Source organism: Ranitomeya imitator, chromosome 7 (genome assembly GCF_032444005.1).
Source record: "Ranitomeya imitator isolate aRanImi1 chromosome 7, aRanImi1.pri, whole genome shotgun sequence".
Lineage (NCBI taxonomy): Eukaryota > Metazoa > Chordata > Amphibia > Anura > Dendrobatidae > Ranitomeya > Ranitomeya imitator.
Window position 1 is genome coordinate 30650856 of NC_091288.1, and position 23787 is coordinate 30674642.

The window sequence follows — 23787 nt, forward strand, 5'->3', positions numbered from 1 at the left end:
AAGGATGGTGAGTAAAGACCAACTTGTTTGTTTAAGCATGGGGGCCAAGATTTTCTGAATGGGGACAACCACTTTAATTCTGTACCTAGGAAAGATGGGTGGTACACAGCTTTCCTAGAGTAATAATAGGTAAGTATGCAAAAACACCCCTCACTTTGCATTTCGGATTTGGCATTCAGGACTCTAGGAAAGCTGGATAATCACACGTAATGCAGTATTAGTATGTCATGACAAATTATCACTAGCAGGTGCTGATCACAATAAAGGGCTATTTGCAGCATTAAATGTCCTCTGGATAAGTGATAACTTGTGTGTTGGAGAGAATCCGACCGCTGGGACCCTCACCGATACCGATAATGGAGCGCGGAAATCATGAACAAGCAATCATCAGGCATAAGGTGCAATTAAAAACCAATCCATAGTGATAGGAAAGGTGGCGGCAATTCTGAACTCTGCTACATGGCCAAGAAAAAGGAAAGATAATAGAGCAGGATGGAAACAGGATCCACGACATATAGGTAACCTGCGTGAATGGAGTATATAGGCAGCGTATACGGCTTGTTCCGAGGAAAATGATAACGTGCATGCATATACACACACATATACTCTATGTATAGAGGAACGAATATACTGCAGTCATGTACATGTGCCATGTGTGTATTATCTATGTGATTATGCACAGATTATGCACATATATATATATATATATATATATATATATATATATATACACACACACACACTTGTGTGTATACTATATACAATTGTAGCACATGTATATATGTAGTGTAATAGTATGTAGTTGTATGTATGCTATATCCATATGTAAATATAGTGTCTCCATGTATAGAATATACAAACATAATCTATGCATTAAATATATCCCTCTACTACACATGCAAGTACAATACAGTAAATATATATTACACATATACATATATATTACACATATACATATTATACACATTAGTGAAAAGTTTACAGTATACACATGGAATCTTTATAGTTCATGTATGTAATCTGTATCCCTGAATAGTAAATGTCTATATAGCGTATCACTGTACAGTATACAAATGTACAGCGTATTCCTGTATAGCTCATGTATATAATGTGTATATATTTATATATATTTAACAAGTGCATAAGCGATAGATAGATAGATAGATAGATAGATAGATAGATAGATAGATAGATAGATAGATAGATAGAGAAATATCTGCAGCATATGACTATATAGTGTATCCCTGAATAGAAAATTGTGTACAGCACATCCCTGTATAGCTCCTGTATGTAATGTGTGTGTATACAGTATATATATATATATATATATATATATGTCTGCAGTATATGACTATATAGTGTATCCCTGAATAGAAAACTGTATACAGCGAATGCCTGTACAGTATAGACATGTATAGTGTATTCTTGTATAGCTCATGAATAGAATGTGTATATATGGAACAAATGTGTACAAATATATCTACAGTATATGACTATATAGTATATCCCTGTATAGTATAGGACTATATGGAGTATATAACGTGTGTATATAATGTAATACATTTATATCTTCTGCATAGTAAATGTCCGTGTAGTTTATTGCTGTACAGTGAATTTATAGTGTATCACTGTCCAGTAAATGTATATACTGCGTCCTCTTGAACAGTATATATATATATATATATGTATATATATATATATATATATATATATATATATATATATACACACAATATATATATATATATCTTTCTACAGGACATGTTTATGTGGTATCATATATGTGTGGTGCATGTTTTATATCCCTGCTTAGTACCTGTGTATACACTGTGCCTCTCTCTAGCCTCCATACACAGGTATATAAGGTGCACACTATACAGCCATGTGTGCCCATATACACAGCTGTGCCCCCTCACCCGCAGTCACTAGCAGTAGGGACAGTACCTGTGCCCAAGGTGGCAGCTCCCAGCAGCAGCAGGAGGAGCAGCGGTGCCCGGGGCAGGGGAGGGAGCCCGGAGGTCGGCATGGTGCCCCCGCATCTGTAGGCAGTCGCCTTCCTCGGCCGGGTGGGCTGAAGTGTCCGAGCTGAGGAGCAGGACGCCGGCGGCAGGACTGGAGCTCCCGGGCACCTTCCGAGCCGTGATCACATCCAGCAGCTCCGCCTCCCCAGTCTGGGCTGTCACTTGTCACCCGGCAGCCCCCTGCCTGTCACCGGCCCCCTGCCTGTCACCGGCCCCCCTGCCTGTCACCGGCCCCCCTGCCTGTCACCGGCCCCCCTGCCTGTCACCGGCCCCCTGCCTGTCACCGGCCCCCTGCCTGTCACCGGCCCCCCTGCCTGTCACCGGCCCCCTGCCTGTCACCTGGCAGCCCCCTGCCTGTCACCGGCCCCCCTGCCTGTCACCGGCCCCCTGCCTGTCACCTGGCAGCCCCCTGCCTGTCACCGGCCCCCCTGCCTGTCACCGGCCCCCCTGCCTGTCACCGGCCCCCCTGCCTGTCACCGGCCCCCCTGCCTGTCACCTGGCAGCCCCCTGCCTGTCACCGGCCCCCCTGCCTGTCACCGGCCCCCCTGCCTGTCACCGGCCCCCTGCCTGTCACCTGGCAGCCCCCTGCCTGTCACCGGCCCCCCTGCCTGTCACCGGCCCCCCTGCCTGTCACCGGCCCCCCTGCCTGTCACCGGCCCCCCTGCCTGTCACCGGCCCCCTGCCTGTCACCGGCCCCCTGCCTGGCACCAGCCCCCTACACTGACGAGCTGAAGGTGCCTTCTTTAATTCGTCCAGTTTCTTATTCAGAACTTTGAGTCATTTTTTGCACGTTTTTTGCACGTTTAGCAGCTGCCAGTAACTTACCTTACTAATCAGGGACAATGACCTGCAGGAAAATAAAGTTAATGGCAGCCTGGAAAACAGTCAGAACTGGCACAAAATGTATTCACAAAATAGGAATAGAAATGCAGCACTCACCGATAACCTTTGAAAAGTCCTTTATTGTGCACACATGGACATCATTCTTCGTGGGGAGCAGGTAAAAGCAAGGGTTAATGCAGGGGAAACATTAAATTGCATTCTCACCCCTGACTGTTCACAGTGCTGCTCCTTTTGTGCCAAAGAATAAAGACGTTGGGCCACTGATCTCACAATGTCCAGCACACAGTACAGTCCAGGCTGGTCTATAGTGGTTCCGAGCCAAAAAACTGGCATCAAAGTAGGGAAATGCATACTTTTTACTGATATGAATAAATTACGAGTTCTGTCAAAGGGTTAAATAGTTGTGGGTCACTAATCTAATACTCTTCAGAAAGGGCTAGGGGTGACCCCCATCAAATTCAATCAGAGTGGTTCCGGGCTGGCATCAAAATGGGCAAGTGGGCACTTTTTACTGATTTCGTTAGACGACAGCCAAATTCAAAGGATTAAATGATTTTGGACCAATGATCTCACATTGGCTGCGGCTACCTAAAGAGGTGCATCAAATTCTGAGGAGTCCGAGCAGGATTAATGGGGTTCTGGACATGAAAACTGGCGATAAAGTGCACGCGCGGTCTATTTTTTTCTTATTTAAAGAAGCAATGCAAGGCAAAAAAATGAGGGGAAACAAAAAAAAAAGTGGTGGGCACTGTTATGATGAAAACAATGATATGAAAGTTGTAGAAAAACAATGAACATGTGTTAATTCAGAAACACGTTCTGATTTCTTTCTAAGGCGATCATACCAAGAAGTATGTAAAAAAACTTGTAAAAGAATCCGTGATCCAAGGAAATTATTATGTCCCCCCAGTGGTGAGTATCAAAACCCAGACCCACAATAGAATATCGTATAAATCGTTTGTAATAAAAATAAAGAAATGAAAATGATATAAACAATCGCTAGAAATTAAAGCAATAACTGTGAAGAAAAAAAAAATTGATAGTAAATTCAAAAAGTCACACCTAAAACCTATAATAGGTATATTGGAACTTATGTGTGACTGTTGCATTTTTCATTATTATTTTTTATTTTCTTTTGTGTGTGAAAACATTTTTTTTTTCAAATTTTTTTCACAATTCTTTGCTGGCGGGTGTTTTTAAGGGGTTAAGTGACTTTGCATTAGGTCATAACATGTAATACAGGGAAGGCATGTATATGTACAGTATGTGATGCAAGTACGCTTTGATGCACATTGTGTACGGCGGGTGCGCAGGCTTTTTGAGGTCACGGGTCGCCTGTCCAGAGTACATAATGCAGGAGTTATGGCGCCTTATGGTCAGAAGCAAAAGATGGTGGTTAGGTAAAGTGGATGACTAAGCGCATCCTGCCAAACTGAGCGCATGTTAGTCATTTAGGTGAGTGGGATGGCAAAAGACCTGCATAGGACTGCCAAAAAAGTGATTACAGAGAATGTGACGTGGAAATAGTGAGTGGTTGTGGACCGCTTCTCGATGACAACATGTGGGCATCTCAGAATCAGAGGAATGACATCATCTGAATCATTGATCTTGGGCTAGTGCTGTGAGAAACAGCCTAAAGTGGCCTGAAATGGACTGTGCCATCCTGCATAGGAGACCACCAGTGGTGAGATAGCATGATCTTAGAGAGGGGTATGAACTGTGGACTGTAGCTCAAAGTGTCCCGTTGACCTGAGCGGTGACGTACCTAAAGACAAAGTGAAGGACCGTGGCTTGCGATGCCAAATGGTGCCGTAGCCCGGGATAGAGTGCAGGTTTGTGATCTGTTCAACTGTGGCTTAGATCAGGAACCTTCTTTTCAGTTCTATTTCTTTGTTCATCAGATCCCAGCATCATAATCGTTAATGAAATTGAAAGGGAATCTGTCAGCAGGCTTTTGCTGTGTTAATTGACAGCAGAATAATGTAGAGGCAGCAACCCTGATTCCAGTGATGTATCACTTCGTTTACTGGGCGCAGCAGTTGTGATACAATCACAGTTGTTTTCACTGCTGCAGATCTAGCAGAGCTCTAAATGCCGAGCCCTGTATAGTCTCTGATTAGCAGATTTCTGTTAAAGACTTTTTAGCAAAGTTGTAGCTAGCCTTTCTTTTTCCAGGACAATTGTTTAGTTCGCTGCCCAAGCTCTATATACGACCACCCTAAATAAAGCAGGTGGCTTGTTGGCACCCACCTGACCCTCAGTACTCAGGGCACATGTCCCTCAACCCAATCTTACCAATTATGTCCTTGGTTCCCAGAAGACAGCAGCATTAAGTGCTGCCACTATTATGGCATGAATAGCTATCCAATGTCATCCTCGGCATTGGCGGATACAGACGGGCCCATGTGCAGGAACAATATATGGGTCCTTTCCAGTCCAATAGCTTATCACAATGCAAAGTTCCACCATATTTGGTGGTGGAAATTGGCCCCTTTACCCCTTGGGTCCCTGTGCTTCTTTGTACTAATGATATGTTCGCCCCTGATTCTTGGCATGTAGAACAAGCATATAGGAAAGAGATCATTGAGTGCTGTACTTACCACTATTTCATATTTCTTGTAAGAACTGGAACACTCCCATTGTTCTAAGCAACATAACAAGTCTTTTTTTATTTTCTAAGTTGCTCCCTGTTGACTAACACCTTATTTTTTTCACATTTTTGTACATTAGTGTATGGTAAATGGGGTTTATTTGCATGTGGTTGGCTAAAAACATTTCGTAGGACAAGAAGAAAACTTCTCTGCCTCGGACTTCTAACTTGCATAGCTGTGAAAATGCCAAGGACCCCATAGGTCAGCATGGAAAATAGATAAAGGTCAATGTTACCATTGCTTACCATGTAGGATCTGTAAATTCTCATTTTCTTCATAAAAGAAAACATTCTGACGCTTTTTTTAAGCAGTCAGCCATAAGAAACAATTTAGATTCTCTCATCCATCATATCTTGGTTAGGTTTCACTAGTTTATTGGTGACTTTCGAAGTTCTTGGTCTTACTTGTTCTTGAAAAATGACCATGTTCACTTTTCAACGTGAATTCATTTTTCATTCCTGCAGTCATAGTCTACATTCAACATGCGATACAAACAATACAAAATAAAATGTGCCCCCTGTAAGAAAATGAACTCTCCCTTCAAGTCTCGAATATCTACAGGTCAACCAACTTCACCACCTCTTCTTTAGTTTTGTCCATTTATGTATTTTATAGAAGATAAGAAGAGACAGCCTAAGTATCTCCGAGTCCAATTGCAGCTGCTCCGCTGATTCTGGAACAGTTTTTCTTTTTGTTCTGTGGCCTTTTATTCCAAAGTTATGCCCCCAGTTAGAATGGTGCAAGTTTTTCCTTCAACCAACTGGGCGTATACCATAGAACTTTGGTGGGCGTGTTTTGATTGTCCCGCCTCCGAGGAGAAAGAGAAAACACCCCCAAGGAAGTTCTGTGATATACGTGCAGGTGGTTGAAGGTAATATTTGCACCATTATTACTGAGGGAATAACTTTGGAAAAGAGGGGCACAGAAGACAAACTAAATCTGCTCCAGAACCAGTCGAGAAGCAGCAATTGAAGGAGGTTATCAGTTTAAAGAAATCCAGTGAAAGGTTCTTTTTACATTTGAATTTTCTGTGTGTCTGCAGTCACCCACTATGGGGAACATTTGAACTTTGGCCACTTCAGCATCTAATTGCCTTGTAGTGCATAGTTGCCAACTGTCATAATTTTTCAGAAATGATCCTGGCAAATATGGTCATCTCTCTATCCAAAACTGAGTAAGTTTACTTAGAACCTGTACCTGACATGTGCATGGCGCAATTCTGGAGGAGGGACCTGACCAGCCCCATTTTACCAACCAAGATGATGGTAGGTGTGCGAGCGATGGTTGTAGAATGACAGATTTTGGCCATTTGACTGTATATCTATTGTTTCTTACCTGTTCCCGGCTTTGGTTGCCAGGCTCCGTTCCTTCTTTCCCTTACATCTGTCTCACTCTGTGCTATCCGCAGAGGTTTGCTGTGGTAACCCATTATACACCACTGATGCCCTCGTTCAAAGTGTTTTAAATTGTAATGGAAATTTCAAGTAACTATTCAGAGTATGCTATTGTCACGGGGCTTCCGCGACAGAAAGGTTCCAGAGAACCGCAGCGCTCGGCCTCGTTCACACACAATGAACAGAACCTCTTCACCTGTATTCTGACCTGGCTGCTTTGTGCCAGCAGTGCAGGAGTTAACCTTATTGCCGAGTTGCTGAGAGCTGGGTCTCGCTCAGCTGACGTGGATTTTGTATCTGATCCTCTATATAGACCCAGTCCTGACTTCAGCTATTGTCAGTGATCAGTTCTACTGCCTGGCTTGGAGGTTGAAGGAGCATAGTGTTGGTGTTGGAGGTTTATTTACAGAGATTGGTGTGTGCTGTTTTGGTTGCATGTTAAACCTGTTTTCCTTCCTAGTTTTCTCCTTCTCTTCCCTTCTATGTGTACCCTCTGTGGTTGAGTGAGCATTTGGTGAGTTTGACACTTTTAGTTACCTTGTCTGTGTACCCTGTTATTTGTTGTATTATTACACTGGTGCAGTCCACCTCCTTTGGGGGGAGAGGGGGCCACTGATAGGGCCTGCACAGGAGACAGGGATACGTTGGCGGCTCGGGCCTCCTAACCATCATAGGTACCCCTGAGATAAGGGAAAGCCAGGGCCCCATTATAGTGGTAGGGACAGGTGCGGGTCCCAGTACGCCGTCCTGCCCCTTTATCGCCGCTTACGGCGTGACAGCTATACTGTGTCTGTACATGAGGAATAACACAACATGTGGCCAAAATATTACTTGTCCCCTGCATTTTCACCAGATTTCATTTCTACAGACTCTATTACAAATCTGCAATCTACCCTGAGCTGGGGTGAGGAGGTTAGATGTTGTACACAGCACAGCACACAAAGAGGGAGTTCTGCTCTTCATTCTTTGGTTAACACTCTGAGACAATTATCAGTAACATGGATTATATTTCCCAGCAGTAGTAAGAAGTATAGATATGAATCCAGCTCAGGGGCAGACATAGTGCCGGTGCAGCCCGGAGGTAGACGGGAGCTCCTGCAGGATATCTAATACTGATGGAAATCTGGTCTGTTTCTCCAGCTCCAGGGGACCCATGGCCAGATTGCCCTCATGTGTGGTGGGCAGGGATCCGGCCTCTACTTCCTGCCAGGTGCTTTTTGTCTGACACAGGTGCGCTGCTGGATGGCGTCAGCATTCAGCGAGCGCCTGTGTCGGGGAGAAAGCGGTCAGTGATGATGATGATGCTGCGGCTGCAGGGGAACGTGCGAAAAGGTGAGTGGTGTGGAAGAAAAATGATTGGGGTGGTAGAGAGGGCAATGATGGAAGTGGTAGAGAGGGCAATGATGGAGGTGGTGGAGAGGGCAGTGATGGAGGTGGTGGAGAGGGCAATGATGGAGGTGGTGGAGAAAGCAGTGATGGAGGTGGTGGAGAGGGCAATGATGGAGGTGGTGGAGAGGGCAATGATGGAGGTGGTGGAGAGGGCAATGATGGAGGTGGTGGAGAGGGCAATGATGGATTTAAGGGATTGGGGTGTGAGGAAGGGGGACTTATAATGGACCGATGAACAGGGGAAGGGGGAGGAGGACATTAAATATGGATGTAAAATAAATTGGGTGGTGAAGTAGGGTGCTAAACCCCTGATAACGTCCTCCTCCATCTCACAATTCATTGTGATGCTATCAGAGGACTTAAAATTCATGGGGAGTGGGAGAAGAGACGGTAAGGTGCAAAGGATCCTTTATAATGAACTTGAAAGGTGGAAGAAGACGCTGTCAGGTACTTGTAATGAATTGGGAGGTATTGGAGGATACTCAGTACCTGATAATGTCTTCTTCCACCCCCAAATTCATTTTGATGCAAAAAGTACGTATAATGAATGGGGGGTACAGGGACACATGACAGGGACTAAGGCTATGTGCATATATTCTGGGTTTGCAGGAGAAAATTCTGCTGCATATCCTAATGTGTTGGCAGGAAGAATGCTGGGTAAAATACATTTATATTTTTCCACATTTTTGCCAAGCTTTTATTTCTAATTTTTCCCACTCATTAGTATGGGTGAAATACGCTGCAATAATTGACATTATGCAGATTTTAATCATCTGCAAGGAAAAAATAAGCAACATGTTCATGAGACTTCAGGGATCTCATTCACTTTGCTTGTACTGTAAAACCTTGCATATTTTTCATTTGCTCATAGCCTTAAAGGGAACCTGTCACCCCCAAAATTGAAGGGGAGCTAAGCCCACCAGCATCAGGGGCTTATCTACAGCATGCGTCTGTAAAGGCTGGCAGCACACCGACTCTGCACACGGATTCAGGATTGTAGCTTTATTATGTATAGCACAGTCCCTTAGAATATAGTGTACTCTCTTATTATGTATAGCACATTCCCTTAGTATATAGTGTTCTAACTTATGTATAGCATTGTCCTTTAGTATATAGTGTACTCACTTATTATGTATAGCACAGTCAATTAGTATATAGTGTACTCACTTATGTATAGCACTGTCCCTTAGTATATAGTGTACTCAGTTATTTTGTATAGTGCCGTCCTTAGTTACATAGTTTCCTCTTCTATTATGTATAACACTGTTCCTTATTGCGTATCATCCTCTCTAGTTATATATAGTGCATCCCTTATTATATAGCTTCCTCTGCTGTTTGTACAGTGCTGTCTCTTGCATAGTGTATTCTTGTTATTTTTGTTATTCACAACACCCTCTTTTATGACATAGTCCGCTCTCTTGTTAGAATATAAAATGACTGCTGACAGAGCAGCCGGTGACCAGAAGACCAGTCCATCAGCTCCTCCATTAGAAAAAAAGCTTTCCCATGCTGCATCAGCAGTTATTGCATTATATACAGTATCTAACAAGACAGGACGGTATGTAATAAGGACATGGCTCTATATAATCCAATGTGTAAAGGACGGAGCTGTGCATAATAAGAGAGGGCACTGCGTAATAAGGGATGGCAATATACATAATAAAGGAGACTGTGTAATATACATACATGTATGTGCGTGTGGTTAAATATACTGTATATCTGTAGCTTTGTCGCCATAAAAGGCGGGAGGCCCAGACACATGTCTTGCATAGGGGCCCGAAGCTGTCAGAGTCCGACCCTGGTGAGACTAAAACTTGTTAAAGAGCTCAGCATGATCATGATCTTTCTGTGCTTCCCTCTGCCTGTTTCCTCACTCTGCTCCTCACCTTCGTTTCTCCATAAAGTATAATGGGCTATATCTTATGACACCACAGTGAAGCACCAGTCCATCGTGTCTGAGAAAGAAGAATTTGAGCTGTTTTTCAAAGTGGATAGTGAGATCAGTAGGCAGAGTAGAGGAAGAAGGGTCTCATAAGTGGGAAAGGAAGCAGATTTCTCTAATTAGATATATTACTTTATTTACGTTAAGTTTGTTAAATGTACAGTTCACATTTAAGGCCAGTTTAGGCTGAGCTTTCAGGTAGTAGATCACTCTGCTACCTCTAAGCTTTCCAGGAGTCAAGATACCCTTCCCATTTGGATCTGCTCCGGCCAGGTGTCGAATTATCTTCTCAGCTACTCCTGACTTCTATCCAACAACTAGGCTCAGTACAGCTGATCTTGGAGTTGGCTTCACCTTTGACTCTGCTATCAAGGTACCTGATAACCAATTGTCTGCACATTTGGCTCTGCTGTATCTAGTACTTCCAGCTTCATAGATCCATATTCTGTCCTGCTTTACTAGTCTTCATTGTTCCACATGGCACCATAGAAGTCCAGCTTTGCTACGTCACGCCTCTGTCCGCGATGCTCACGCTGAACTACACCTTTGGGAATCCACCTCAATAGGTGAGCCCCTAACATCTATGCAGGATAATAAAATTTAAAATTTCTATAAAAATAGATAAAAATCAAATATAAAAGCAGCATGGCTGTAAGTTAACTGTATAACATTAGTTGGAGCAATAAAGTTTGCCACTCCTAGGTCACAAATACTTTTACGCGTCGCGGCAGTGCGGCTGCTTCTACCATGGGGAACAGATCAGCCGGCCTTGCTACTAAGCATCGTTTCTAGCTCTGCTATATATTTTGTACTGTATTTATTTCTTTTTTCTCTTTTGCAGTACATGGTAATAAAAACACCAGTGCAGCACAGACCTAGCAAGAAAGTGAATCGTAAATCCATGTTAGGTCATGAGACCAAGAACATGAACAGTTTGCGTTACACTCCTTGCAATCCTTGGCAGATTGCTAAGAATGGCATTTATACGAATCCTCTTGTGTTTATGTTGAGCAATAGATCATTTGAAGATCATTTGAAGTGTAACTTTAAATATCAATATGTACTAAAAATAAAACATAAGACTGGCAGAAAAATCACCAGTCAGACCCTTCTGATGAAAGAGACCAACTCAAGGGCTTCTATTTACTGGTAAGATTGTTACTTTTGGGGGGAAATGCTTTCAGAGATAATAAGAGTTAAAATTGGCGACTTATGGTCATCCTCTGATACAGTGGGGCAAAAAAGTATTTAGTCAGTCAGCAATAGTGCAAGTTCCACCACTTAAAAAGATGAGAGGCGTCTGTAATTTACATCATAGGTAGACCTCAACTATGGGAGACAAACTGAGAAAAAAAAATCCAGAAAATCACATTGTCTGTTTTTTTAACATTTTATTTGCATATTATGGTGGAAAATAAGTATTTGGTCAGAAACAATTGTGACGCCCAAGAGACCGGGGTACCCAGCACCGGACCAATGGGGTCTGTCTCTTGAGGGGGGTGTCACGGGTGGCTTGACCCGGTGCTGTGGCCTCAGGCAATGCACAGTGTAAAGGGTATCGTGAGGGAACAGGCACTTACTTGATCAGCAGCAGGTTCTCCCAGCGGTGATGATCCCAATCCTGGATAGATGGCTATTGTCCAAATGAAAGACTGAGGCACTGAAACGTTCAACCAGTTTACTTTAACAAAAAAGGATTTACAACCAGTCCTGTCACCGGAGTCTGTATGGGAACTCTGAGTTACTTTGACCCTGCCGGGGTCTTCGCCTCTTATTGTACGCAATATCTGTGTGGCCCTGCTGCTGTATGTGAACTGGCTGCCGGCTCAATCTGTCCCCTCCGGGTCCTGGTTCGACGGGCAACCCGAGTCCTTTTATCGGCTTACCCCCTCCAGGAGTACCGCTGAACTCTGTGTCTGTTGCTGCGTCCGACCCTAGTGAAGCTGATATCACCTCACGTTTTTCCGGTTGCTGTATTATATGTAATGAATACAGCCACGGATCCGGTATCCGTCTTTGCGCCTGTTCTGGGTAGTGATTAATGCTACCCGGTTCTCACAATGTCCTTTTTCTCTATCCCTCTTCTCCTCAGGCCGGTGATTTAGGCCTGGTAACAGTCACAGGGCTGTTAGAGATTCAACTGTATGACCTCTCACTTTCAGCTCTTTAGCCCAACTGCCAGTTCTTCTCTCAGACCAGAACGGATCAAGGGGAGTCTCTGGAGCTCCCCCTTCTGGCCGGAGGTGGTAGTGCAGTCTTGCTATTTTAGTATTTGCATTTACTGTCAGTAACTATTTTTGTGGCAAATACCCCTAGGGGTGCCACATTCCCCCTTAGTTAAGAACAGTACTCCGGGACTGTGGGACAATAACATTTTGAAATAACAATTAATATGTACAGAGTCTTAAAAATGAAAAGTTACAAAAACCACTCAAGGAAACAAAAATAGAGTTCTGTAAAAAGTCACTTCAAATAGCGTCCATTAATACAGTTCTATCCTTGAAGGTATTAGGAAAGGCACTGTACTTAGTGTCCAGGAATTTAGTTCCATTTTTCCAACGGAGTTATCAATATAAAGTCTAAAGAAAGTTCAAAAAGAGCAAAAAGCAAAGTTCAAAAAGCAGTCTTTCCGGAGCTTTGATTTAGTGCCTCCGGGCTGATAAAAAGTTCAAGAATATGCAAGAAGTTCATACAGACAAGTCTCTGTAGGCACTGGGCTTAAACGTTGCAGACTGATAACAATGACTATACTACATTTTCTGTTTAACTATATACGGCATAACATATATACAATTCACATTATGAGCTTTATAGTTGGTAATCTGCATACCTGGCCGGTAATTGACCCTGGGTACTACGCTGTGATCTACGTAATAGCGGTGTCTCTTCATGTGGTGTACTACTGTCTACTGCGGATGTAGTATCTGCCCGCTCTGCTAAAGATAATTCCACGACTATGGAGTTGGCAAGTCCACCGTGAATGGGATTACTCTGACCAGGAATCTGTTCTTCCTGGCCTGGAACCTCCTGTAGTACGGGGTCAGCCTCTTCCTGTCTTGGGACTTCTGGTATTGGGTTTGGTGTTGGGTAAAAGGCCACCATGGGAACCACTACTGCACCATGGTATGTTAGTAGGGTTTTGGGAAAGTCTCCTATACAGGTGTGATACACTTCCTCTTCTTTTTCCTTTACTGGTTGAACCTTTATGGGTTGAATAACTTCTGGTTCTGGCTGGACAACGTCTGGCTCTTTCAATGCTTCCGGAGATAATTTAAGATTGTCTCTTGACACTAGTACAGATGTTAAGCCTCCGTTTTTGCTAATGAGACACATTTTAGGATTATCCACTCTTGTTGGTAAAACTGTGTAGGGTACGGCTTCCCACTGATTGTCCAGTTTATTGGTTCGACGATTTCTCTTGAGCACTTGGTCACCTGGTCTTAATGGGGTCGCTAGAGCATTCTGGTTGAAAGTTCGCTCTTGTCTTTCTCTAGTTTGCTGAAGGCTTCTTTCCACACTCTCTTGCACTTGGCGATACTGCTTTTGCCGTATGATATCCCAATTGGAGTCTTGGACTTCTGCGTCTGGTTTCAGAATTCCCATTTCTAGATCGATTGGTAATTGGCCGGGTTTTGCACGCATAAGGTAAGCTGGGGTGCAATTGGTGGAACTCACCGGGACATGATTATACAGATCCACCAAGTCAGGCAATTTCTCTGGCCATTGATTCCTTTCTGCCTCAGGTAAAGTCTTTAGTAGTTCTATTACAATATGGTTCATCTTCTCGCATAAGCCGTTTGTTTGTGGATGATAGGCCGTCGTCCGGATCTTTTTGCAACCATACATATTACAGAATTCTCTGAAGATCTCTGATTCAAAGGCTGTACCTTGGTCGGTGAGAACCTGTTCCGGATATCCATGGGGTCTACAAAAGTACGTTTGGAACGCTTTGGCTGCTGTTTTTGCTGTCAGATCTTTTACGGGTACTACTACCAAGAAGCGTGAATAATGGTCCACGATGGTCAAGGCATAGACATAGCCAGACCGGCTTGGTGTCAACTTCACGTGGTCCATGGCTACAAGTTCAAGTGGTTGTTTGGTGATTATGGGCTGCAGTGGTGCTCTTTGGTTCTTTTGATCGTTTCTTCTGAGGTTGCACGGGCCACAATTTCTGCACCACTGTTCGATTGATTTTCTCATCCCGACCCAATAAAATCTCTCTCTTAGAAGTACTTCTAACTTTTTCCAACCGAAGTGACCAGCACCATTATGGTAAGCTTCGAGGACCATCTTGACATCTTGTTTAGGCACGATAATCTGCCAAACCAATTCATGTGTTTTCGGATTGGTGTACCTTCTACAGAGCTTCCCTTGATACAGGAACATTTTGCCTCTCTCTTTCCAGAGTTGATGCGTCTCTTCTGGGGCATCCTCATCGGGATATGCACTTTGCTCAGTTAACCGTTCCTTCACCAACTTCACAGCCGGATTGCTGTCTTGGGTGTCAGCCCATCTATGGTGTGCTAACGGATTTAAATTCACCTCTTGTTGTTTCTGATAGGTACTTGACTGATGATGTTTTGCCTTGGGATGATGGAAGGCTGGTAGTTCAATTTCTTCAAGCTCCCCCATTTCTTCTTCTACATCTCTCAAGTGTGGCATCCGGGATAGGGCATCGGCATTTCCATTCTTGCGACCTGCTCGATACTTGATCTTGAAGTTGTAATTAGATAACCGGGCTATCCATCGCTGTTCTAACGCACCTAATTTGGCTGTGTCCAGGTGGGTCAACGGATTGTTGTCAGTATAGACAATAAATTCTGCAGCGGCCAGATAGTGTTTGAAACGTTCAGTCACAGCCCAAACTACTGCCAGTAGTTCCAATTTGAAGGAGCTGTAATTTTCTGAATTTCTTTCAGTAGGCCGGAGCTTTCTACTTGCAAAGGCGATGACTTTCTCCCGACCTTCTTGCTTTTGTGACAGCACCGCTCCTAGTCCCACATTACTGGCATCGGTGTAGAGGATGAAAGGTTGATGGTAATCTGGGTATGCCAGAACCTCTTCTCCGGTTAGTGCCTTCTTTAGTTGTTCAAAGGAGTCTTCCCTTTCGTCGTTCCACTGAAAAGGAGGGTTTCGGTTTGAAGGTTTCTTCGTCTGCCCTACCAAGGTGTCTTGCAAGGGTGCTGCCAACTTGGTAAATCCTTTTATAAATCTGCGATAGTAACCCACCAATCCCAGGAATTGTCTCACTTCTTTTGCGCTGGTAGGTCTTGGCCAATCCCTTATGGCGCTTATTTTCTCGGGATCTGGTGCTACTCCCTCCGAACTCACGATGTGTCCCAGGTACTGTACCTTTGGCTTGAGAAGGTGACATTTGGATGGCTTGACTTTCATGCCATACCTGGATAAGGCTTCGAACACTTCTGCCAGGTCTATTAAGTGTTGTTCGTAAGTCTTTGAGTAGACGATCACATCATCTAGGTACAGGAGGACGGTCTCGAAGTTCTTGTGTCCGAGGCAGCATTCCATCAGCCGCTGGAAGGTACCGGATGCATTGCAGAGTCCGAACGGCATGCGATTAAATTCACATAGACCCATTGGTGTGGTGAATGCCGTCTTTTCCTTATCTCGCTCAGCCACAGGGACTTGCCAATACCCGCTTGTTAAGTCTAAGGTGGAAAAATAATTAGCAGATTTCAAAGCAGTTAAGGACTCTTCTATCCTAGGCAAGGGGTAGGCGTCTTTATGGGTGATGTTATTAATCTTCCGGTAGTCTATGCACATTCTCATGGTTCCGTCCTTTTTTTTGACAATCACTAGAGGGGCCGCCCAGGGGCTACAGCTGTCTCTTATTACCCCGGCCTGTTTCATCTCCCTCAGCATATCTTTTGCACATTGATAGTGAGCGGGCGGTATGGGTCTATATCTTTCTTTTATTGGGGGATGGTCACTGGTGGGGATTGTGTGTTCTACCCCTTCTATCCGTCCGAAGTCCAATGGGTGTTTACTGAAGACTTGTTCATATTCCGTCACTAGCCTATACACCCCTTGTTTTTGATGGGTAGGTGTTGAATTTATGCCCACGTGTAGCTGTTGGCACCAATCCTCCATTTCTCCATCTGAGCCATTGCCTTCCACCTGACAGGTTGGTTCTAAGGGCTCAATGGTTGTGATGGCATTGTTGTCAACAGTATATAGCTTTGCCATTGTAGCATACCTTGGCAAAGTGACCTCTTCCTCTCCACAGTTCAAAAGTCGTACCGGCACTCGTCCCCGGTGTACCTCGACTATCCCTCGTGCTGTGAGTATAGTGGGCCTGCTGTCGGTGTACACTGGTTCTATTAAGGCTTGATAATCTCGTCCCTTAGTACCAATGGCTGCTCTACACCATACCAGCATTTCTGTTTTTGGTGGGATTACAATAGATGTTGGATCACTTACCCTCACACTGCCGATTTCTCCACCTGCAACTTCTACCTGTTGCCTTAACATCAATACTTTTATTTCCCTCCGGAGAACTCTCTGCTGGCAGGATTGGGCAGTTTCAGCAATTTGCTGTAAGACAGAAATGACTTCGGAAAAGCAGTTCTCTAACACATTCATTCCTATCAATACAGTTGGTTCACAGTTCCGCCGGTCAACATCAACAACAATTATACCCTGTTTCTTCAATTCTACTTTACCAATCTTTATGGTCATCTCCCTGAATCCTAGATTCGGTACCAACTTACCATTACTGGCCCATATATCTAGTTCAACATCAGAGGGCCCTTTATCAATATCTGCATCAGCCCAGTACCTCTTATAAAGGATATACGGTATAGATGAAATCTGGGAACCTGTGTCCAGCAAAGCGTTGAGGGGCATTCCGTCCAGCACGATAGGGATAATGGGTCGTCCTCCGATGTACCTGTCGTGCCAGGGTGTTGGGCCTTGAAAGTTCATTCCTGCGAAGCGGCCCGCATTCCCAGGGGATTCCCGTTTAAATCACAATCTCGTGCAAAGTGGCCTGGCTGCTGGCAACGGCGGCAAATGGGCTGTCCATCCGGTTGGTAGCGGTCGCGGGGTCGTCCTCTCCATGTCGGGTATCTCCGGGGTCTCATCCATGGAACACCTTCTCTACGGTTTGACAACTCCATCTTGGGTCCTCTCATCTCCTGCATGGTTTTAGCCATTGAAGCAACATCATCAGTTAAAGAGTCAAGCTTTTGTTGAAGAGCCTCATTAGTACTGGGCCCCAGGGGCTTAGCAATGGCCCCGGACATAGCTGATGTCACTGGTACTCCATGTTGTTGAGGAGCCTCTGCCATGAGTTGCGCAGGATCCTGATCCCGAGGTGCCTCTGCCAGCTGGAGACGTATAACGCTCTCCTTTAATTGGGCAAATGTCAATTCAGGGTTCTTAAAAACAAGCATGCTCACATGCCCCCGGTGAGAAGGAGTGTAGAGTCCCTCAATAAATTGATCTCTTAGCAGTTTATCCGCTCCGGTGTTAAAAATGGGTTCAGCCAGTGTAAGTGATTTAAGGGCTTCCTGCAGGTTTAAGGCAAAGTCTCTCACGCCCTCATTAACTTTTTGTTTGCAATTAAAGAATCGTACTTTAGCTTTGCTGCTGGCAGTGGTTTCAAATGTAGCTTTTAATCCAGCAAATATGCGTTCAACAGTGACTTTTAGATCAGCTGCCCATGCTGTGACTTCTTGCTTAGCATGGCCACTTAACTGCATCATCAGGAGACTAACACGCTGAACTTCACCCACAGGGAACATGTCAAAATGGGCCAGCATCTTTTCTCTGAAATCGTCAAGGGTATTAGGCTCACCTTCATACATTGGAAGCCATGGGCCACCCGGGGTATATGGCATCAGCACCGGCATGATGGGCGCCACTCCTTGCACCGCTGCGCTACCGGACTCTCTATCGACACTCTGTCTTTCAGCTGCATTAGCGTCGCCGGGTGCTGCGGTGTCTCCGTGCTGCGACATACTGTGCCCCCTTAGTTAATCCGGACCCTTCCGGTCCTCCGCTTCCGTCGGGATAGTGTAGATTCGTTCCGCTGTGCAGCAGGATCGATTTTCCCCTTGCTCTGATGTCAGAGCGCTCAGCTTGGTGCCGCCCACAATGACACGCCCCCTGCTGCTCCTGCCGGCCGCGCTCTGTAATGGCGGATTCTGAAGTTTTTCAGTTAGACTGGGGCTCAGGTGATGGCGTAGCTCAATTAACAGTCTCGTGCCTAACGGTTATGAAGTGATTACCTCAGGGGATGGCGGCCATCTTTACTCCATTATAACCAATGGGGAAAAGTCACTTTCAATAGTTTTCAATGGAGAATGGATTTTTCTTTAATAAAGTCAATTTTCAAGATTTTTCATCCAAGTTTTCACAGTTTTGGGCTCCAATCACGGCACACAATACCCGGTATACGGGCTGGCTAAATCCTGTTCGTGACGCCAATTGTGACGCCCAAGAGACCGGGGTACCCAGCACCGGACCAATGGGGTCTGTCTCTTGAGGGGGGTGTCACGGGTGGCTTGACCCGGTGCTGTGGCCTCAGGCAATGCACAGTGTAAAGGGTATCGTGAGGGAACAGGCACTTACTTGATCAGCAGCAGGTTCTCCCAGTGGTGATGATCCCAATCCTGGATAGATGGCTATTGTCCAAATGAAAGACTGAGGCACTGAAACGTTCAACCAGTTTACTTTAACAAAAAAGGATTTACAACCAGTCCTGTCACCGGAGTCTGTATGGGAACTCTGAGTTACTTTGACCCTGCCGGGGTCTTCGCCTCTTATTGTACGCAATATCTGTGTGGCCCTGCTGCTGTATGTGAACTGGCTGCCGGCCCAATCTGTCCCCTCCGGGTCCTGGTTCGACGGGCAACCCGAGTCCTTTTATCGGCTTACCCCCTCCAGGAGTACCGCTGAACTCTGTGTCTGTTGCTGCGTCCGACCCTAGTGAAGCTGATATCACCTCACGTTTTTCCGGTTGCTGTATTATATGTAATGAATACAGCCACGGATCCGGTATCCGTCTTTGCGCCTGTTCTGGGTAGTGATTAATGCTACCCGGTTCTCACAATGTCCTTTTTCTCTATCCCTCTTCTCCTCAGGCCGGTGATTTAGGCCTGGTAACAGTCACAGGGCTGTTAGAGATTCAACTGTATGACCTCTCACTTTCAGCTCTTTAGCCCAACTGCCAGTTCTTCTCTCAGACCAGAACGGATCAAGGGGAGTCTCTGGAGCTCCCCCTTCTGGCCGGAGGTGGTAGTGCAGTCTTGCTATTTTAGTATTTGCATTTACTGTCAGTAACTATTTTTGTGGCAAATACCCCTAGGGGTGCCACACAAACAATCAAGATTTCTGGCTCTCACAGACCTGTAACTTCTTCTTTAAGAGTCTCCTCTTTCCTCCACTCATTACCTGTAGTAATGGCACCTGTTTAAACTTGTTATCAGTATAAAAAGACACCTGTGCACACCCTCAAACAGTCTGACTCCAAACTCCACTATGGTGAAGACCAAAGAGCTGTCAAAGGACACCAGAAACAAAATTGTAGCCCTGCACCAGGCTGGGAAGACTGAATCTGCAAGAGCCAACCAGCTTGGAGTGAAGAAATCAACAGTGGGAGCAATAATTAGAAAATGGAAGACATACAAGACCACTGATAATCTCCCTCGATCTGGGGCTCCACGCAAAATCCCACCCCGTGGGGTCAGAATGATCACAAGAACGGTGAGCAAAAATCCCAGAACCACGCGGGGGGACCTAGTGAATGAACTGCAGAGAGCTGGGACCAATGTAACAAGGCCTACCATAAGTAACACACTACGCCACCATGGACTCAGATCCTGCAGTGCCAGACGTGTCCCACTGCTTAAGCCAGTACATGTCCGGGCCCGTCTGAAGTTTGCTAGAGAGCATTTGGATGATCCAGAGGAGTTTTGGGAGAATGTCCTATGGTCTGATGAAACCAAACTGGAACTGTTTGGTAGAAACACAACTTGTCGTGTTTGGAGGAAAAAGAATACTGAGTTGCATCCATCAAACACCATACCTACTGTAAAGCATGGTGGTGGAAACATCATGCTTTGGGGCTGTTTCTCTGCAAAGGGGCCAGGACGACTGATCCGGGTACATGAAAGAATGAATGGGGCCATGTATCGTGAGATTTTGAGTGCAAACCTCCTTCCATCAGCAAGGGCATTGAAGATGAAACGTGGCTGGGTCTTTCAACATGACAATGATCCAAAGCACACCGCCAGGGCAACGAAGGAGTGGCTTCGTAAGAAGCATTTCAAGGTCCTGGAGTGGCCTAGCCAGTCTCCAGATCTCAACCCTATAGAAAACCTTTGGAGGGAGTTGAAAGTCCGTGTTGCCAAGCGAAAAGCCAAAAACATCACTGCTCTAGAGGAGATCTGCATGGAGGAATGGGCCAACATACCAACAACAGTGTGTGGCAACCTTGTGAAGACTTACAGAAAACGTTTGACCTCTGTCATTGCCAACAAAGGATATATTACAAAGTATTGAGATGAAATTTTGTTTCTGACCAAATACTTATTTTCCACCATAATATGCAAATAAAATGTTAAAAAAACAGACAATGTGATTTTCTGGATTTTTTTTTCTCAGTTTGTCTCCCATAGTTGAGGTCTACCTATGATGTAAATTACAGACGCCTCTCATCTTTTTAAGTGGTGGAACTTGCACTATTGCTGACTGACTAAATACTTTTTTGCCCCACTGTATATTACCAAAATCAAATAGCAATACAATATGACTATACATACAGTGAAGAGCAAAAGGGTAACAAATGTTTTGAACTTTTGACTTTCAGGCTCCATATCTCACCATCCACTACTGCTTTATGAGACTACCATCATTTTATAGACAATCATCTTGGCTATCTCATACATAAATTTGACTTGTAACTATTTAGCATATGACTAATTATGCAGATTCTTGTCATGTCACTGTATTGTTACTGTTTTGCTCTTGGTGGTAGAAAAATATTTTTCTTCCTGAATGCTACAATATACAACCTGTTCTCACATTCCCTAATAGCTCATTGTATTAATAGGTTGATTCCCAAGCAATAGGTCACTGGTTCGAAACGAGGAGAAGCCATGAAGAAGATGTCCAAAGAAAAGAGAAACAGCTCATCGATAGCAGTCAAGCTGCATCATGTGAGCGCAATGACCGTTCAAAGAATAAGAAATGAAGTCCGTCCATCTATTCAGAAGCCAAGAGATGGACATCCAGGCAAAATATCAAAGACAAGTTAGCTCATCCCAAGATCTATCAGTTCTGGCCCAACAAAAACGGCAGTGGAGATGGTTTGTATGCTTCATAATAGAGAGATCATAGACGTCAATGTAAGCGCTGTGCCATGCACGTTACACAAGTCTGGAATGGTGGTCCGAAAAAAAGTGAAGAAGCCTCAACTTCAATATCGTCATAAGAAGTGCCAGCTCGAGTTTGCAAAGTGGACATTTAAAGATTTGAAACAGGTGATTTGGAGCAATACCACGAAAGTGGTATTTCAGTTGACACATGTTCAAATCTGATCGAGAGCATGTCCAGAAGGATTCAGGCAGTGTTGAAAGCCAAAGGTGGATTTATAAAATAAAAAATAAAATTTAGATCTTTAGGAGCAAAACAGTAACAATGCAGTGACATAACAAGAATCTGCATACAGTGCTGGTCACCCATTATTGGCACACCATCATTTTTTTCAAAGACTGTACAATATCTTCAGAAATAAATGTACCAATGTTATATCCTCATTTTTTTTTAATTAGTGGTCCAAAGTAATACAACAAAACATTGCAACATGTACGTTGAAAAACAATTTCAAAGAAGAAACAGAATACACAGCATGTGCAGCCATAAAGGCACCCCTAATTAATACTTGGTTACACACCCTTTGGCATGGACAACAGCCTCCAAACATATCTTGTAGCCATCTATAAGCTTCTTGCACTTCTCAGCTGGTATTTTCTCCCACTCTTCCTTTGCAGTTTGTTCAGGCTCTTGAGTGTTTCCAGGGTTCTTTTTCCCAATGGCAGATTTCAGCTCACCCCAAAGATTTTCAATGGGATTGAAGTCAGGACTCATCGCTAGCCATTTTAAAACAGTCCATTTTTTCTTTTCCAACCATTCCTGTGTACTTTTGGATGTGAGCTTTGGGTCATTGTCTTGCTGGAGGACCCATGATCTTCAACTCAACCAATTTTTCCTACACCGGGTAGGAAAATAGGAAAAGCTCTATTTTTGTTTGATCTGTCCACAGAACATTTTCCTAGAAGGAGTGTGGTTTGTTAAGATACTCTTTGGCAAAGATCAGTCGTTCCTTTTACTGTCTTTTCTTCAGCAATGGTTTCTCAACTTCACACTAGACCTCAAACAGCTTGGATTGTCTGTCATTCCACTCTTCCCTCCAGACTCTGGGACCTTGAGTTCCAAGGTCTAGTGTGAAGTATCTACAATCAATGATGGTTTGTGGAGCCATGTCATCTGCAGGTGTAGGTCCACAAGACCAAAGTCAGCGCAGCCGTCCACCAGGAAATTTTAGAGCACTTCATGATTTCCTCTGCCGACAAGCTTTTTGGATACGGAAATTTAATTCTCCAGCAGGACTTGGCCCCTGTCCACACTGACAAAAGCACCAATACCTGGTTTAAAAACAACAATATCACTGTGCTTGATTGGCCAGCAAACTCTCCTGACCTTAACCCAATAGAGAATATATGGGGTATTGTCAAGAGGAAGATGAGAGACACCAGACCCAACAATGCAGTCGAGCTGAAGGCTGCTATCAAAGCAACCTGGGCTTCCATAGCACCTCAGCAGTGCCACAGACTGATCGCCTCCATGCCACGCCGCATTGATGCAGTAATTGATGAAAAAGGAGCCCCAACCAAGTATTATTGAGTGCAGTAAGCCAACATTTCAGATGTTAAAATCTTGTTTTCAAGCTGGTGTTCTAAAGTATTCTAATTTACTGCGATAATGACTTTGGGGCTTTCACTGGCTGTAAGCCATAATCATCAACATTAACAGAAAAAAACATTTGAAATACATCAATGTATTTGTAATGACATATGAGTTTCACATTTTGTATTGAAGAGCTGAAATAAATTAACTTTTTGATGATATTCTAATTTTGTGAGATGCACCTGTACGTACAGTACCAGTCAAATGTTTGGACATACCTGGCCATGCAATGTCTTTTCTTGTTCTTATTGTAGATTCAGAGTAAAGACAGAAAAACTACAACAGTTATGGAACAGGTATGGAAACATGGAGTAAATAAAAACATGTGAAACAAGCCACAATTGGTGTGTAAGGAGATGGACATAATGCCCATGTTCCCCCTTGAAGAACACGCATATTGTATAATGGAAATGGTGATATGCATTAATTGTGTTGGTATTGTGTTCTCCCTGATAGGGAGATTTACAGTTAATCTTTGGGCTAGCCCAGAGTGGGAGGGAATAAGATGCAGGGACAAGGACAGTTTCCTGTCAGGACATTAGCTAGGGCCCAGT

General features: G+C 44.2%; 1 protein-coding gene across 2 annotated transcripts in view; it reads right to left on the reverse strand.

Annotated features, from left to right (window-relative positions):
* Window positions 1-2160, reverse strand: part of ACVR1C (activin A receptor type 1C) — a 65898-nt gene extending 63738 nt beyond the window's left edge. Inside the window, exon 1 of one of the 2 annotated variants that reach the window (XM_069732967.1) lies at window positions 1945-2160. In XM_069732967.1, the coding sequence (XP_069589068.1) occupies window positions 1945-2026 (82 nt within the window). In that variant the 5' untranslated portion in view covers window positions 2027-2160. The remainder of the gene's footprint in view (window positions 1-1944) is intronic. The other variant, XM_069732968.1, reaches the window with a different exon arrangement.
* Window positions 2161-23787: the final 21627 nt, after the last annotated feature.